General features: G+C 46.4%; 1 protein-coding gene across 2 annotated transcripts in view; it reads left to right on the top strand.

Moving 5' to 3' along the window:
- The window catches only part of ABTB2 (ankyrin repeat and BTB domain containing 2), a 343,614-nt gene that overhangs the window by 316,713 nt on the left and 7,753 nt on the right, over positions 1-19,148 (top strand). For both annotated transcript variants that reach the window (XM_069221851.1, XM_069221850.1), the window contains 6 exons: positions 1,616-1,842; positions 2,969-3,147; positions 5,991-6,096; positions 7,726-7,828; positions 14,624-14,705; positions 16,307-16,375. In XM_069221851.1, the coding sequence (XP_069077952.1) occupies positions 1,616-1,842; positions 2,969-3,147; positions 5,991-6,096; positions 7,726-7,828; positions 14,624-14,705; positions 16,307-16,375 (766 nt within the window). The remainder of the gene's footprint in view (positions 1-1,615; positions 1,843-2,968; positions 3,148-5,990; positions 6,097-7,725; positions 7,829-14,623; positions 14,706-16,306; positions 16,376-19,148) is intronic.

Genomic DNA, 19,148 nt, shown 5'->3' on the forward strand with positions numbered 1-19,148 from the left:
TAAAAGGTTGGAGCGTGGGGACCGTGAGGCTTGTAAAATGAGTACTGTTGAGTAGCAAACATCTGGTATTTCAGTCATGACCCAGATACCCTTGCCGGAGTGAACGAGCCCTTCGTGAATACTCATGTTGTATCATAAGATCTCTCCACAGGTGCTGGTAAGTTTTTGTTCCCCCAGCACACATGAAGCACATTACCTAATGTGGGTGATATCCATTATTGCTCTAAAGTTATTGGTTGCACAATGTTCTAGGTCCTGTTATTAATTATCCCAATAAAATTGAAACAACATAAACATTAAATGCCCTACGCTCAAGTCTTTGTTTATTTTAACATTGCCACTTTTACCTTTGCTGAGGCAGAGCAGTTTGAATTTGGACTGGACGTAGCACTGTGGATAATACTTTGCTGGATAAATCGTCTCAACTATTACTTTTGTCATTAATCATGAAACCAAATTATTCTATCATAATATAAAGCAGATTTAGTTTTCAGATTTATAAATGTATCTCCAGCCCACCATGAAATGTATACTTTTTCTCTATCTATTACAATTCACATTATAAAGTTGATTACTTGCTGGCTGATGATATGTTACAATATCCAATTTCTCCTCTGAAACTGGTCTAACCCTGTGGTCTGGCCTTTCCCCAAGTAGACACTCACATTAGTCTCTGCCCAGTCACTCTAAGGGCTGGGCGGGGTCTGGCTTTCATTGGAACTGTAACAAAAATAAACTCATCACCCATGAACTTTAATACACATTGGACAGTAACATGATGATCTCTACAGAAAACTAAGCCAATCTGATGATGAAAAATAAGTCCCTGTGCAGACGTAGTGCCAGTCCCCCCACCTAATTAAGCACCGAAGGCAGCTGAGGCTGGAAAGGGCTGTGTGGGGTATGGACCATAATGTAAATATTGGGCCATATTTTAAAAAAGTATATCTGTGTGGAAAAAAAGGCGAAAGGACTTTTATTTTTTAGATGAGTTACTCCTACTCTCCATTGTTGGTTGCCTTGAAATAGTTTGCTTCTAAGCGCTAGTTCTTAACGCTTGCTAAGAGACCAAGAGGTATCATCACAGTGGTTGTGATTGGCTGCTATCTTGCAAGGCATGGGGGGGAGAACATGGTGGCAGGTGACAGATTAATTTATACTAAACTGGAGAGATTATACAGGTTTACTAAGCTCAACCCAAAGTCTCCTGACAAGTGAGGAATCAGGAATCTTCATTAGATCCTAAACCTGGAAAAAAGGAAAACATCGTAACTAGGATAGAGAGAGACCTCCTGAAGGTATACTCCGCCAATGCGCATAACAATAACCAACAGGCGACATCTGTAAGTTAACTTCAGGTTCTAGAAACAACAAGCATTGTCAAAGCCAATAGGTCTGGCTATAATGTATACAAACAGCATTTGTGCATGACTTTGTTGGCATTTCAAAGCCATACCCATCAGTTTGCCACTGTTTGTTTATCAGGTGTATGGGGTGCCACAGTGCTGACTAAAACATTACAAAGGCTGCTGAAGAGCACAAACAAAACAGACCCATTGTTTTCTGTATACAATGCAAATATGACTTAAAGAATTTAATGTAAGATGTCTGATAGGAACGTTCTGCGGAAGCTGCTAACACAGCCACAGCAGTCTAAAGGAGATGTCCTGTCCCTTGAGGAGATCCTGGCAGAAGGTGTAGAGAGCGACACTTCCAGCACCGGGAGCTGCAACGAGGGACAGGTCCGGCTCAGCAAAACCAGGATGAAGGCTCTTCAGGAGGCCTCCTACTACAGCGCTGAACACGGCTACATTGACATCAGCATGGAGCTCAGGGCACTCGGTAAGACAGGCTTGGGGTAGGAAGGTACTTCGCATCTTAGCTGCATTCGGTAAGGCATGCTCATGGTAGGTAGATGCCTTTCTGCCATCCACTCAGGTCTCGTCCAGAAATAAACTTTATCAAACATTTTTCCATGAAAGTGACGAGATGACACGTGCTAGCTCACAAAGGAGAATAATGTCTAAATATGTCAGCGTATATGTACATAGCCTGGCAGGTTGGAGGAGCCACATATAGGAGACGAACTGTTGCATATCTCCTGGAACTAGGAAAACATATGTTTATCAGGTTGGATCTATCACCAGTCAGAATCCATGGTAGGCCTAAGGGATCTGGAAGGGGCATACACTAGACTGACCATAGAGGTTCTGTGGGATCTAGAAGAGACAGACTCTATGGCAGATATAAGGAATCTACAGAAGGCACATACCAGGAATGCTATAGCAGATGTATGGTATCTAGAAGAGAGAGAATCCATGTCAGTCACAAAGGAGCTAGAAAACACACACACAATGAAAACCAGGGTGGATTCGAGGGGATCACTGAAATGTCATAATAGATATCTGATGTACGGTTCACACACCAGGCAAACATAGCAGATATGTGGGGTCTAGAAGAAACCACTGTGGCAGATATAAGGCACCTAGAAGTGACACACGCCTGGCAATACACTGGCAATCGATGGGTTCTAGAAGAGACAGAATCCGTGCTAACATAAGAGATCCAGAATGGGAACAAACCATTGGATCCAGGGCAGATCTAAGAGTATCTAGAACAGATAGTATTAGAGCTGTGAAAGAGACCCACACCAGCCATAAAACAGCAGATTTAAGGGGCTCTAGAAGAGACACACTCTGTGTCAGATATAAAGAATCTAGAAGGAATACACATATCACAAATCGTGCCATATCTCTTGATTATGGCAGACTTAAGAGGATCTAGAAGAGAGGTCATACAAGACAGATGTAAGGGTTCTAGAAGGGACACCACTCCAGATCTATGAGTGTTTCAGTATTTAGTCAAATTGGCACCCCTCTTAGGCCCATCCAATAACCTCCACATTTCTGTTTTTATATCAGTATTAATTCATGATCTGTATTTTGGTTGGCTCGATCGCGACCCACAGGGATCCCCTGGAAGCTGCACGTCTGGATAGAGTCGCTGAGGACCTCATTCCATCAGTCGCGGTTCTCCGTGATGCAGACCCTGCTGCGGGAGTTCACCACCATTAAAGAAGAGGAATATAATGAGGAACTGGCTAATGATGGGCTGCAGCTGATGTTTAATATCCTCAAAACCAGCAAGGTAAGAGGGTTGGTGGTGCTTCTGATAGACTGCGGCAACCTGGAAAATGCCTTTCAGTTTACCTTGACTTATTACTTAATTTACAAAATGCCCTTATATTTCGCACCAGGAGGAAATGGGAGTTTGACAAGCAGAAGGATGCAGGGAAGGCAATTGGGAGAGCCAGTGTGCAAACAGAAGAAGGAGTATCACATGTAAAGAATTGTGGATGTAAAATATAAGACATGGGAGGAATATTTAAATTGATTGGAGAAAGTTTTCAGGAGGGCTCCTAAGAAGTCAGAATTAAGGAACAAATGCGTGACAGCAGGCAGCACTGATTCATTTTAGTAGTTAATATGACATAGGTGCGATTCATTTTAGTAGTTAATATGACATAGGTGCATACAGAAGTGGTTGGATGTCTTCCATATATAGAACAAATTGGTCACCTAGAGCTAGCAAAACTATAGGTCGATACAGGGGCACAAGAAAAGCCCCCGCAGCCTCTGCAGTGTGGGGGGCCTGAGCTCCAGGGGACCCCCTGAGCACAGCACCTGGCCGGAGTGCTCCTTCCATGTTCTGTGACAGGGGACCCTTTCCAGTTTTGTTACGCCACTGGGTGGATACGTCAGATAAGAACATGGGATACAGCCTAAGTTAGTTGCACCTACTCACTGGGGACCAATGTCAGGGAACTGGAGAAGAGCAGGCGTGGTGCCACTCCGCAACCAGTGTGGTGCCACTCCGCAATGTGTGGTGCCACTCTGCAACAGGTGTGGTGCCACTCCGCAACAGGTGTGGTGCCACTCCGCAACAGACTTGGTGACTCTCTGCAACAGGTGGGGTACCACTCCCCAGCAGGCATGGTGCCACTGCGCAGGAGGCATGGTGCCACTGCGCAGGAGGCATGGTGCCACTCCGCAACAGGTGTGGTGCAACTCTGCACCAGGGGTGGTGCCACTCCTCAACAGGCATGGTGCCACTCTGCAACAGGCGTGGTGACTCTCCACAAAAGGCGTGGTGCCACTCCGCAACAGGTGTGGTGCCACTCCGCAACAGACTTGGTGACTCTCTGCAACAGGTGTGGTACCACTCCCCAGCAGGCATGGTGCCACTCTGCAACAGGCGTGGTGCCACTCCGCAACAGGTGTGGTGCCACTCCGCAAAAGGCATGGTGCCACTCCGGAACAGGCGTGGTGCCACTCCGCAACAGGGGTGGTGACTCTCTGTAACAGGAGTGGTGCCACTCTGTAACAGGCGTGGTGACTCTCCCCAACAGCCAAGGTGCCACTCTGCAACAGGCGTGGTGCCACTCCGCAGCAGGCGTGGTGCCACTCCGCAAGAGGTATGGTGCCACTCCGCAACTGGCATGGTGTCACTCTGCAACAGGCATGGTACCACTCCACAAGATTAGACCACGTGGACATGAACCGGGCAACACCCTCGCTTGCCTCTTGGTTCCCCAGCACTGCTCTTTGCTCTTACACTCCCTGGTCCAAAAGATATGAAGGCAGGTGGCGGGAAAGGAATTAAGCAGAAAATGATGTCACAGCCATATAGAATACCCCTGTTTTAATGGAAATTATTTCATTTTTCAATTTGTGTCAAAGTTCTAGTCCGTGTCTACAGCTAGGGAGAATTATATCTAGTGATCTCCTGAGGAACATGTTATTGTGGCTCATATACTCTTTTCCCTGCATCTCTTATTTGTCAGATCTTAACATTATTATTTACTCAGTCTTTTATCCTTTCAGTGTCAATATCATTACTGCGTTAAATTGGGTGATAATAGTAACATGCAAAGGGTGAAGTGATTTGGAAGAAGACAGTACATACAAAATACATTTATGTTAAATTAAATGTTTAATGTTTCCTGGTGGCAGAAAACGCCTCCCTCAGCTCATTATAAAGACATTCTCACCTCTTTGGGGCCTGCAGATATAGTGATCAAAAGAGAAATCGTGGGCGGTCCCCTCTGCAGACAGAAATGGGTTTCCACCCAGTTCACCCTTTCAGAGTTGCATTGGATGCAGCCATTGTAGAGCCACAATGGAAGCGTAAATGTCAGCATAGGATGCTTACAGAGGCCAACAGCTGTAACAGATTGGCACAGAGTGATGCCAATGCGTGGTTCACATTGAGGAGTGCACGGTCTCCTGTTCTCCCAGAGACAGCTCGGTGTAGAGTGCGCTATATAAATGTACTACTTTCTTCCTCGTTCATTGGCTACCTGAAAGGTGACGGCGTCTCCTCTCTATAAATGGTAAGGGGGCACCATCCACTTCCGTCCACCGTCTGCCAGTCTCCTGATCTGCTGTAGGGGGTCTTCATTCTCGTGTGACTGCACAGGCAGGACGGTTATATAAAATCTGTCCCTTCAAGTTAGACAAGACCCACTTTGGCAGGTCTGGGAAGAGCTTGCAGGGCAGCCCTCCCTTGCCCAGCGGTTTCCTGCCCTTTGGCATCTCTGCCCAAAGATGGCAGCTGTGCAAGGGAGGCGGAGGAGGCTCGGTGGGTGCCGGATAAAGGAACGGGTGAGGCCTTTGAGAAGACCCCTGGCTTCAGGCAGCCTTGTCCATCCGCACGACCACCGGCACAGATGTGTCGGGATGTAAGAAACTGCTGAAGAGAAAAACTGGGAGCGGCGCACAATTTCCTGACAATAAAATATAAACGTATATTCATCACATTTTCACGAGATTTGTGCCAAGAAAAATACTGCCCTAGAAATTATTTGTTTCAGAAAATCGCAGTTGGGGGAGGGGCGGATGCTGTGGTTTAGAAACTGGTGCCCAGTTTAAAACAGTGAAGCGCTTTAGTATGTACATTGTCTGAACTGAAAGTGTCCGCTTTGCCAACAGAACGATGCCATCAATCAACAACTGGCAGCCATCTTCTCCCACTGCTACAGCAGCAGCACCATCCCCGGCATCCCTGAGATAAAGAAGATGCTGCCAGCCAGATTAGGTGAGAGCTCACGTGTCCATCCTCCATCAACACGCGCACATGGACAGTTTCCATTGGTCCAGTGGTTATTCATCGTGCCCAGTTTCCATTGGTCCAGGGGTTGTTCATCGTGCAGTTTCCATTGGTCCAATGGTTATTCATCCAGTTTCCATTGGTCCAGTGGTTATTCATCGTGCCCAGTTTCCATTGGTCCAGTGGTTATTCATCGTGCCCAGTTTCCATTGGTCCAGTGGTTATTCATCGTGCCCAGTTTCCATTGGTCCAGGGGTTGTTCATCGTGCACAGTTTCCATTGGTCCAATGGTTATTCATCCAGTTTCCATTGGTCCAGTGGTTATTCATCGTGCCCAGTTTCCATTGGTCCAGTGGTTATTCATCGTGTCCCAGTACTGAGGAGTTGTTGGTTATTTGTGTTGAGAACATGGCAACTTTGAGGTCCCGTTGGCCTCATTTGGTGTTCCTTCTGTTTTTAACATGTCAAGAGCTTCTCTGGCCCTCAGTAGACGGCCATTCAGTCCCTCTGAACCGTTCTCCTGTTGTTCCTACAGAAATTCTAATCCAGGTACTTGTGGGGTGATGGGTACATGTCGCTGCCCAGGTGGTATATAATTCATTCATTAAAATGATCAGTTAGGAAATAGTGGTTTTAAGGTCGCGTTTACAGACAGCTATTACATGTCGAAGTCCTTCTCCCTGACTCCACTGTGCTTGTAATACCAATGCGGCAAAGTCCAACTGTACCGAACTCAGGGGCATATTTAAGAGCCCCTAGCGCCATGCGAACATCACTTTTAGTGATGCTCCGGTGGCGCTATGCACAGCACCGTATTAACAAGGTGGCGCCACCTTGTAAGTACAGCCCCTTCACATGCAGCACTTTGTGTGGAAGGAGCGTGCAATGGGTGTCGCTGTGGGCGTGCCACAGCAACACCCATTGTATTTTGGCGCTGTCCCAGATTTACGAGTTTTCGTAAATCTGAGGCAGCGCCAAAATCTAACGCCAACCCAGGGGTGGCGTTAGCATGACGCAACGAGGAGAAATGCTTTCATTTTTTCTCGTTTTTTTGCTATTTCTACGTGTGCTGCAGAAAAGAAAGCAAATCGCCATTTAAGATTGTTTTTGTGCAGGAAGGTGTTCCTTTCCACACAAAAACAATCTCTCCCTCAACGCAGCCATCTTTGCACTATGATGCAATGGTTGCTGCGTTGGTGTACGGCAGCATATTTAGCGCCGGCGCAGGGGGAAACACAAGAGTGCGCTGTATTCTACTAAATATGGCACATCCCTGTGTTTTGAAAATGACGGTACGCGACGCTGTCAAATTTGGCGCATCAATGTGCACCGTCATTTTCCCTTAAATCCAGCCTCTACAGACATATGTACAGCGCATACCAACTGGCTGGTAGGACATTTACTCATGTTTCTGTTTCTGTTGTTGACTGTGGAATCCGGAAACTAGGAGTCCCATCCAGTTGAGTGAATGTTGTAACCCAGGGTGACCAACTCACTTTATCCACTGCACCACTGTACGCCAAAACTAAGATTATGGGATTTTAGGATTATAAATTAGATGTTTCTGTCCTTTTTGCTGTACAACTTGAACTTTAACGTCTATCTTTTCGGTTACAGACCCTCATTTTCTCAACAATAAAGAGATGTCTGATGTCACTTTCGTGGTGGAAGGGAAGCTGTTCTACGCTCACAAAGTGCTGCTGGTGACAGCCTCCAATAGGTGGGTTAAATATCAAAGTGTAGTGGGGGCTCTTTCCTCATTGGTCAGGTACAGCAGGGGCTCTTTCCTCATTGGTCAGGTGCAGCAGGGACTCTTTCCTCATTGGCAATGGGCAGCGGGAGCTCTTTCCTCATTGGTCGTGCGCAGCGGGTGCTCTTTCCTCATTGGTTGTGTTGTTCAACCCATCCTTTAATGTAAGTGTACTCAGGGGCTTTTTTCAAATGATAACGTTTTTGGAATGCAAGTTCTGTTCTGTCAGCATCTGGTCTCCGTCAGGCTATATGGACTGTTGGGGAAAACAAAATGTCTCTTTGCAGGTTGTAGGAAGTTGGCTCTGTATGCACTATTTCAAAGTAAGGAATAGTATGCACAGAGTCCAAGGGTTCCCCTTAGAGGTAAGATAGTGGCAAAAAGAGATAATTATAATGCTCTATTTTGTGGTAGTGTGGTCGAGCAGTAGGCTTATCAAAGGAGTAGTGTTAAGCATTTGTTGTACACACACAGGCAATAAATGAGGAACACACACTCAGAGACAATTCCAGGCCAATAGGTTTTTGTATAGAAAAATATCTTTTCTTAGTTTATTTTAAGAACCACAGGTTCAAGATGTACATGTAATACTTCAAATGAAAGGTATTGCAGGTAGGTACTTTAGGAACTTTGAATTAGCAAAATAGCATATACAGTTTAAACATAAATCACATATAGCTATTTTAAAACTAGACACTGCAATTTTCAACAGTTCCTGGGGGGAGTAAGAGTTTCTTAGTTTTTGCAGGTAAGTAAACCACCTACGGGGTTCAAGTTTGGGTCCAAGGTAGCCCACCATTGGGGGTTCAGAGCAACCCCAAAGTTACCGCACCAGCAGCTCAGGGCCGGTCAGGTGCAGAGGTCAAAGTGGTGCCCAAAACGCATAGGCTTCAAAGGAGAAGGGGGTGCCCCGGTTCCAGTCTGCCAGCAGGTAAGTACCCGCGTCTTCGGAGGGCAGACCAGGGGGGTTTTGTAGGGCACCGGGGGGGACACAAGTCCACACAGAAAGTACACCCTCAGCGGCACGGGGGCGGCCGGGTGCAGTGTGCAAACAAGCGTCGGGTTTTCAATAGGTTTCAATGGGAGACCAAGGGGGGTCTCTTCAGCGATGCAGGCAAGGGGGGGGGGGGGCTCCTCGGGGTAGCCACCACCTGGGCAAGGGAGATGGCCTCCTGGGGGTCACTCCTGCACTGGAGTTCAGATCCTTCAGGTCCTGGGGGCTGCGGGTGCAGTGTCCCTACCAGGCGTCGGGTTCTTAGAAGCAGGCAGTCGCGGTCAGGGGGAGCCTCGGGATTCCCTCTGCAGGCATCGCTTTGGGGGCTCAGGGTGGGCAACTCTGGCTACTCACGGTCTCGCAGTCGCCGGGGAGTCCTCCCTGAAGTGTTTGTTCTCCACAAGTCGAGCCGGGGTGTCAGGTGCAGAGTGTCAAGTCTCACGCTTCCGGCGTGAAACGCAAGTTGTAGCAAATATGCTTCTTTGTTTCAAAGTTGCAGTCTTTGGTGAACAGGGCCGCTGTCCTCTGTAGTTCTTGGTCCTTCTAGATGCAGGGCAGTCCTCTGAGGCTTCAGAGGTCACTGGTCCCTGTGGAAAGAGTCGCTGGAGCAGTGTCTTTAGAAGTGGGGAGACAGGCCGGTAGAGCTGGGTCCAAAGCAGTTGGTGTCTCCGTCTTCTCTGCAGGGTTTTTCAGCTTAGCAGTCCTCTTCTTCTTAGGTTGCAGGAATCTGAGTTCCTAGGCTCTGGGGAGCCCTTAAATACTAAATTTAAGGGCGTGTTTAGGTCTGGGGGGTTAGTAGTCAATGGCTACTAGCCCTGAGGGTGGGTACACCCTCTTTGTGCCTCCTCCCTGAGGGGAGGGGGCACATTCCTATCCCTATTGGGGGAATCCTCCATCTGCAAGATGGAGGATTTCTAAAAGTCAGAGTCACCTCAGCTCAGGACACCTTAGGGGCTGTCCTGACTGGCCAGTGACTCCTCCTTGTTTTTCTCATTATCTCCTCTGGCCTTGCCGCCAAAAGTGGGGCCGTGGCCGGAGGGGGCGGGCAACTCCACTAGCTGGAGTGCCCTGGGGTTCTGTAACAAAGGGGGAGAGCCTTTGAGGCTCACCGCCAGGTGTTACAGTTCTTGCAGGGGGAGGTGATAAGCATCTCCATCCAGTACAGGCTTTGTTACTAGCCACAGAGTGACAAACGCACTCTCCCCATGTGGCCAGCAACATGTCTGGTGTGTGGCAGGCTGCTAGAACTAGTCAGCCTACACGGATAGTCGGTTAAGGTTTCAGGGGGGACCTCTAAGGTGCCCTCTGGGGTGTATGTTACAATAAAATGTACACTGGCATCAGTGTGCATTTATTGTGCTGAGAAGTTTGATACCAAACTTCACAGTTTTCAGTGTAGCCATTATGGTGCTGTGGAGTTCGTGCATGACAGACTCCCAGACCATATACTCTTATGGCTACCCTGCACTTACAATGTCTAAGGTTTTGCTTAGACACTGTAGGGGCACAGTGCTCATGCACTTGTGCCCTCACCTATGGTATAGTGCACCCTGCCTTAGGGCTGTAAGGCCTGCTAGAGGGGTGACTTATCTATACTGCATAGGCAGTGTGAGGTTGGCATGGCACCCTGAGGGGAGTGCCATGTCGACTTACTCGTTTTGTCCTCACTAGCACACACAAGCTGGCAAGCAGTGTGTCTGTGCTGAGTGAGGGGTCCCCAGGGTGGCATAAGATATGCTGCAGCCCTTAGAGACCTTCCCAGGCATCCAGGCCCTTGGTACCAGGGGTACCAGTTACAAGGGACTTACCTGGGTGCCAGGGTGTGCCAATTGTGGAAACAAAAGTACAGGTTAGGGAAAGAACACTGGTGCTGGGGCCTGGTTAGCAGGCCTCAGCACACTTTCAAATCAAAACTTAGCATCAGCAAAGGCAAAAAGTCAGGGGGTAACCATGCCAAGGAGGCATTTCCTTACACAGGTTTAAAGTGAATATTTAAAGGAGAGAATGCTGATCGTCTTGGTCTCTAATGATGCCCTCCTTTGAGGTGTGTCTCAAAAAGAGGAATACTATCTTGGGGACATGCAGGAACCTTGCTGTTTGTTGCTGAACCCCACCAATGTGATTATCGGACCAGCCAACCAGCCCAGTTACCACCCCACTACTAATCTGACCTTCCCAATCCCTAGTTATCTGATCCATTCACAACTATTAGTCTTTGCCCCAATTAAGATTTTTTTTTTTTTTCAAATTTCGCACCCAAAGCAAATTTTACCCAGAATCCCTAGTGAGTTTTGCAGTCCAAAATGCGTGGGAATCCTGCAGAATTACCATGTTATTTCTCATTCCATTTTATGAAATTCGTAAAGGGAAGAGAAAACTACTACACCCTGGTGCCTCAGTTTTTAACAGGTGTGGGATTACCTCCCCAAACACTGGTGGACTCTAAGTGAGGCTCATGGTGTCCTGCTCTCGTCACCTGGGGTGGATCCTTTGTGTACAGCAGTGAGCAGCAGTTCCTGAATTGCTTTCGATTTTGTGTGTTTATTTGCTGTGTTACTGCTGGGTTTCCACCCCAAAGTTGAGGTGCACTTCAGCTGTGAATGAAAACAGATGGCCTCCCCATGGAATGTCATCTTTTGCAGAGATGTTCTCTGCTTTGTGCACAGGTCTACCAACCCCCTACCAGCAGTGGCGGCCGGCAGCTTTGGGAGGGGGGCGGGCGGGGCACACACAAACACACACACACACACTCATTCTTACACGCACGCACGCACGCTCATCCATTAACAACACTCATTCCATTCAAACATGCACGCGCGCACCAAACATTCATTTTACAAGATCACACACATTCATTCTTTCACACACACACGCACGCACTCACATCCATTAACAACACTCATAACACACATACATACATACATACATACATACATACATACACACACACACACACACAACTTTAGCCTCCAGGTCCCAGGAGGGTTGGGAAGGCAGCAGTCCCAGCCTCGTCACAGAGTGGGATGGGGTCAGTGAGACTGCTGACCCTACCCCACCCTGTGACGAAGTGTCACTGATTGACACTCGCCCTGGGCACTTCAGGGCTTAAACCTGAAGCACCCAGGGAGAGTGTCAATGGGTGGCGCTTTCCTCGTCACCCAAGGGAGGGCCTCAAGGCACCTTTGCTGGGCCGAGGAGGTCACGCCCATAGGAGCTGTGATCTCCTCAGCCCAGCAAAGTTCAGCTCAGTCAGCCAGGAGTCTGTGCAAATCGCCCATGGCTCACTCCTGGCTGCCTGAGCTGAACATGGAGAGTGTCTGTCAGGCTGACCTTTGTTCAGCCTGACAGACACTCTTCATGGGGTGGGGGGGGTGGCCCCTCCGCCCTAAAGGACGGGCCGCCACTGCCTACCAGCCCTCTCGGCGTCAGATCAACATCCTGTGATTCTGGGCACATCACTTAATCTCCCCTTGCCTCTACACAATGCTTGTGTAATGTAACTAGTGTTCATGTAAAGCGCTTGGCCTTCGGTCGAGTTTGCACTGAAAATAAACACTACAGAGAAATTAACTAACTGGTGAAAACAAATCATTAACATAAGGAAAGGCAAAGAGATACCTATTTCCTGGCTGAGTTGCACAAAGTGAAACTAGAAAACCTGGACCAACCGTGGCTTCCCCACTTAAAGTGTGTGCTCTCGGGCAAATATTTTATTTCACCAAAACGTTTTTTCATCATTATCGCACATCAAAGCGCTTTCAAATATGTGAGTTCAGAATACCAGTTGGACACAACTATCACTTTTAATAAGTACCTCTCAATATAGTGCTACAATATACCTTATTAATGTCCCACCTCATCTATGCGCCAGCCTGCTCTGCCCTCTCGTCTTAGTTTAGGTGAGTGAGTTGGGGGTACCCAGGGATGGGTGTCGTATGCAAACTGTCAGCAACAGGTTGCAACACAAGCACTGTGGAAGGAAGGGAAAATCTCAGCTTGGCACAGCTCAGTGACAAGGCTTGCTTTCCTTGACTTTCAGCCGTGCTGCTATTCAGCATGTCTAAAAGACATTGGCATTGACAACGCCAATAGCTCGCAGAGTGCTGTGACTTACTGGCTTTGCCAGTGTTTGTTTAATGATGAGGTAGCTAGCATGGCTAATGCCACCAATAGGCGTCAGATGCTGGGTCTGCCATGTGTTCTGTTTCCCTACAGAGTATTAATGTTAAACTGTAAAACAGGTTTTGTCCTAAGAAGGGTGTTGATTCAGGCTCTGCTATAACTTCTGACATACCTGGATACAGCCAGATAAGGATTAAGCCATAGTCCCTTATAGCCCGCTGCTGAGAGCTATGCCACTTGTTAAAGGCCCTAAACTGGAATTATAGGCCGGTGCCGCTTAGGGTAGAATGTTCTAAAATAAAAAGAGTGAAACAGAAAGACAAACAATGGAATGTTGGAGCTTTGGGCTTAGACCAGCCATTATTAGCACAGACCTACTACATTGTCTTCAATGGAGCTCTTAGCATTCCAATGTTCTAATATTGTCTTAGAGCCTGTAGTAGCTGGCTACACCGGCCATTAAAGGCCTGCTCCGGCGTTAAAGTCCCGAGCCGAGGAACTTTAATTGCCTGTATAGCCCAGCTACAAAGGGCTATAATACTATTAGAACATTCTGCCTCTAGATGGCAGAATGTTCTAATAAATAAAACAAAGTCCTCACGGAGGACGAGGGGATTAAAATCCCCTCGGGCTCCATGAGGCTTTGCTCACAGCAGTTGCTGTGAACAAAGAACATTAGAATGTTGGCGCTGCGGGCTTTAACCAGCCAGTAAAAGCCCAAGCACTCCATTGTCTCCAATGGAGCCCCCAACATTCCAATGTTCTAATGTTTCTTAAATACCAGAGGCCTCAAGAGAAAACTCTTTGAACATCTCTGACAACAGAAACAAAGGTGTTCTGTTTTAATGCCAGAGAAAAGAGAGTCACAATATATTATTTTCTGTACCATGCAATCCAATTTGAAGAGGGACCTGTCTTCAAAGTGTAGCCAGTGTGATGAGGGCTGAAGACACGCGGTCAACATTGTAAAGTGCAGATCAAGAAGTTGCATCTAGGGCTGTGTGAGCAAGATGAGTGTAAGGTACACCAGTCAGAACGGAATTGTCATAATCCAGCCTTGGTAGGGCTAGGGATTAAAACAACGAGAGCTCAGGTCTTCTTGAAATCCCTCAGTAATCTTAGCTGCTGTTGGGTAGTCTAGGTCAGTGGTTCCCAACCTGTGGTCCGGGGACCCCTTGGGGTTCCTAAAGCCTCCTCAGGGGGTCCACAGCTGCTTAAAAAATTAAATAATATTAACAAATTAGGTCCCCAGCATTCAGTAATGACTCAGTGGAGGGGTCCCCGGATTCCAATAATGAGTCAGTGGGGGGTCCCCGAGTTCCAGTAATGGTAAAGTGGGGGTCCACAAAAGTCAAAAGGTTGGGAATCACCGGACTAGGTCATACTGTTCATGTGTGAAGCTAGGATCTGTCATTTGTAAACTGGGAAGCTCTCAGTAATCTTAGTTAGTAATTGGTAGTCTAGGTCATGTTGTTAATTTGTGAAACAAAATCTTCTGGAATGTCTTTGGTAATCTTAGTTGGTGTTGAGCAGTCTTCATCAGAGTTATAGACCAAATTCTCTTCTTTTGTGATAATCTTATCCAATTATTGGACAAGTAACATTCTCATGAGCTCTGACACCAGTGCCTTCCTCCTGGCTCTCTGCAGGTTCAAAGCTCTGATGACGGAGACAGATAATCCCGGCAGCAGGACGGTGGAAATCAGTGACACTAGGTACAATATTTTCCAGGTAGGCAACAGACGCTGTGTGTTAATACTTAAGTTGTTCCTGCAAGACACCATTCATCTCTTCCAGCTCCTGCCCTTGCTGATTCATCAGAAGCGCCCCTTGCAGTGTGAAAGAGAAGAGGCTGAGCACCCTTGTTGAATGTGATTTCATCCACAGTTGTGACTCATCCTCCTGGGAGACTGGGTTTCTGGCAGACGTTTCACATCAAGGCCCACGTGTACTATTTTTTGGCACAACGCAAGACAACTTGTTGTGCTGTGTCAAATGCAGCGAGCAGGAATTACGCATATTTACTAATATATAGCGCCTTCCTGCTCTTGCTTTGTGCTGAAAAAATGCAAGCTCGTAATTTTCCACCTGTATCTGCCTGTTTGACCAGGGGTAGTAAGACCAGGCCCAGGGTAACAAGGGCAGTGCCAGGGATAGTAAAGGGCAAGCCAACTGTGTCATTTGCCACGTGTCTCATCCTGATCGAACTGCATGCTTTTCTTTGTCAGAAGAATTACTAAGGGGCTCATTACAAATTTGGCGGTCGGACGAGCCGGCCATCAAACTCACAGGGATGAGGTGGCCGTCAACCTGGCTGCCTCGTCCCCCATTGTATTACGATGTTCCAAATGGGCTGACCGGCGGAAATATCATATTATGACATTCCTGCCGGCCAGCCCTACGGGAACAGTGCTTTAATACCGGCCTCATATCCCTTAAGGGAGGCGAGGCCACTACCGTAGCACAACAGCACCCTCAGAATGCGCACTGTCTACAAAGCGCATTCCGAGGGTGCTGGGCAGGGGGGCTCCTACACTGCCCATGACATAGTCGTGGAAGTGCAGGGGTCCCCTCTGGCCCCCTGCACTGTTTCCTCCAGTCTTTTCATGGTGGGCTCCCGGCCATGAAAAGGCTGGCGGAAACTGGACTCGTGATCAGCACGGCGGCGCTGAACTCAGAGCCAACATGGCTGCCCATGACTCTGACTGCCGCAAGCCCATCGGGCTAATGTTTTGCAACTGACGCTCGGTGGCAAAACATTAATACATACTATAAGGAATTGGCATCTGGAAGGGACGCACTTAACACATCCCTTTCAAATACCGTTTTGTAATGGGTTCCTAAACCTTCTTCAGATGGTAAAATGGACTTTGTACATTTTAAAATGAGTTTTAGCGTTCACAAACCCGCTGAGTTATCGAATCAGAGTGTGTGTGAATGCTAAAACTGTTAGTACATGAGGCCGTCTCATCTTAATCTGTGCTCTTGGGGCTGTGAAAGGGCTGGAATGCAAAGTTGTTGTGTACTTTCTTTTTAATTTCGGAAGATAAGTCAACTTTTAGTTGTTGGCCTCTTCCAGTGTGGCCAGCTCTTAAAAGGCTACAGCAGAATGATTTCAGAGAGTAATTTTCGCAGAGTCAGTAGAAGGTAAGATGGAAATTAGGGTATTTTAATGGTCTTGGTGGCCCATCTGCTTTGGCAGATAAACATTATCCTCCTGGGTGCGTTATGTTGTTTGCTTGTGAAGCAGCTACAAGTCTGCCTCTAAGTGCTTTAGACTGGGTAAGGAAAATTTGGTCAGTCTGTGACAACCTGTCCATCTTTCTTTACAGATGCTGATGCAGTATTTATATTATGGAGGAACCGACTCAATAGACATTCCCACAGCTGATATCTTAGAGGTAAAACACTCTGTCATTTGTAATAGATGGTGTTGCCAGGACAGCACATCTCCAGTCCAGGACTTCCTTTTGTCCTTTTTCCTTATTGCACTGGTGTTCATCAAATTGTTGTATTGAGGAAAACAAAAACTACAACTCCCAGCATGCACTGATTTGTTAAATGAAAACCCATTCAGGTCTAAAAACATGGCCCCCTTCTGACATGAAGCATCCTGCTACCAACCTGTGGTTTGGTAATGTTTTAAAGGGCTTTACATACCCTTAACACTTTCACTGCCCTGGCCAGATGTAGTTTTCTTTTTTTTGGAACGTTTACCATTACCTAAAATAATGTTAATATTACTGATGATATCATCCAGTCATTATGACAGCATCCTATAGGGTCCATGGACTTAAACTTATTCTACACCCTACACCTCCGAGCAATTTTCCATCACCAGTCAAGTAATAATAGACATAATCTTTTACCACAAGCTGGATCCCTAGCACATCTGTCAAGTCACCCACATTTGATGGATGTTTTTACGTTTATCCTGGGTGACATAAATTTAAAATCTTCAACACCCTCCGAAAAAGAGTTAATATTCTAGTCACCTTAATCGCCTTACCATCTTGAAGACTTCTCATGACCTACAATTTTAAGTCAAGAGTTTGACAGGCATGGTTTACTTTCGGGCTCTATGGATAATCCTCTGTAGTTTGCTAAAATACACTAAACACATTCCTGAGAATCGCAAAATGGCATAAACCCTTAGAGCCATGCTTACAACCCCAGTGTGAGTTAAACCACCCGACCTTCTACATTCTTCAACAATCTGCAATACCTCAAAATCATCTGTAAAGTTTTGGAAATAAACATCCTTGTTAAACAAAATTTGTCTACGGCATTGAATTACAACTATTTAACATAGGCACCTGCCCAGATACTCACACATCCTTTGGTGGATAATTCGTTCTTAAGAGAGGTTCTGGCTTTTCTCACAGACTTTTTACATCAGGCTATGGCGTTAAGCAACAGCCTACTTTGAAACAGTGCACCATATAACTTTCAATATACACACACACACTTGCCTCGAGGAGTTTTTGGAGGGAACTGAGGCCATATTTATACTTTTTTAGCGCCGCATTTGCGCCGCTTTTTGACGCAAAAACGGCGCAAACTTACAAAACACAATTATGGCCCATATTTATACTTTTTGACGCTAAACTGCGCTAACGCAGTTTAGCGTCAAAAAATTTAGCGCCGTCTAACGCCATTCTGAAGCGCCATGCGGGCGCCGTATTTATGGAATGGCGTTAGCCGGCGCAAGCAGACCGGCGCTGCCTGGTTTGCGTGGAAAAAAACCACGTACACCAGACAGCGCCGGCGTAGGGGGAAAATGGCGTATGGGCGTCTTAAAATGGGGCAAGTCAGGTTACGTCGAAAAAATCGTCGTAACCCGACTTGCGCCATTTTTTAACGACGCCCATCCCCCATCAACATGACTCCTATCATTGTAAAGATAGGAGTCATGCCCCCTTGCCCAATGGCCATGCCCAGGGGACTTATGTCCCCTGGGCATGGTCATTGGGCATAGTGGCATGTAGGGGGGCACAAATCAGGCCCCCCTATGCCAAAAAAAATTATAAAAAAAAAAAAAAAAAATACTTACCTGAACTTACCTGAATGTCCCTGGGGTGGGTCCCTCCGTCCTTGGGTGTCCTCCTGGGGTGGGCAAGGGTGGCAGGGGGGGTCCCTGGGGGCAGGGGAGGGCACTCTGGGCTCATTTTGAGCCCACTTGTCCCTTAACGCCATGCCTGACCCAGGCGTTAAAAAGCGGCGCAAATGCGCCGTTTTTGGCCACGCCCACTCCCGGGCGTCATTTTTGCCCGGGAGTATAAATACCACGTAAAGGCCTGGGAGTCATATTTTAAGACGGGAACGCCTCCCTTGCATATCATTAACGCAAGGAAGGGGTTCACGCTAAAAAGTGACGCCCACTCCGGGCACTTTGGCGCCCGAAGCGTCTAACGCCATAGTATAAATATGGCGTTAGTTGGCGTTAGTTTAGCGTCGAATTTGCGTCGAAAAAAACGACGCAAATTCGGCGCAACCAGAGTATAAATACGGCCCTATATTTTGTAAGTTTGTGCCGTTTCTGTGTCAAAAAGCAGTGCAAATGCGGCGCTAAAAAATTATAAATATGGGCCTAAACTTTTTTACTTTTACTTAGATTTTACCATAGGGAAACTCCACAGCTGGGGTGGAGATCTGCCCATGGTAGAGTATCAGGAAAATTTAAAAAACATTTATGAAACTTTAACATAATTTATGAAAAATATTTATTTTGTAAATATCAATTGTACATATTTATTATAAATGAAGAGTAAAAGAAAAAATGCTGCACCAATATTAATATTGAAATGGATTTTTAAATAATCTAAATGAATTACATTAAATGAAATTATTTTTCTGATGTTTACATTATATAATACATTTCTACCTAAAGTAAAAAAAATGTGTTTTCCTAATGCATTTTAAAGCGATGCATAGAATTTATAAGTAGTTTAATTATATATTTTTTTTAAATAACATTACACTAATTTGTAAATTCAAAAAAGTTCTCAGAATATTCTGTAATTAAATAATAAATGTTTTTCGTTGTTGATACTTTTTAAAACAATTTATATTTATTTATATTTGTAACTATTTTAGATAATTACGCCCAACAGTATTTCCTATGGAGGTTTTTAAAATAATCACACTTAACATTATTTCCTGTGGAGGTTTATT

The sequence above is a fragment of the Pleurodeles waltl genome, chromosome 3_1, assembly GCF_031143425.1.
Source record: "Pleurodeles waltl isolate 20211129_DDA chromosome 3_1, aPleWal1.hap1.20221129, whole genome shotgun sequence".
NCBI lineage: Eukaryota > Metazoa > Chordata > Amphibia > Caudata > Salamandridae > Pleurodeles > Pleurodeles waltl.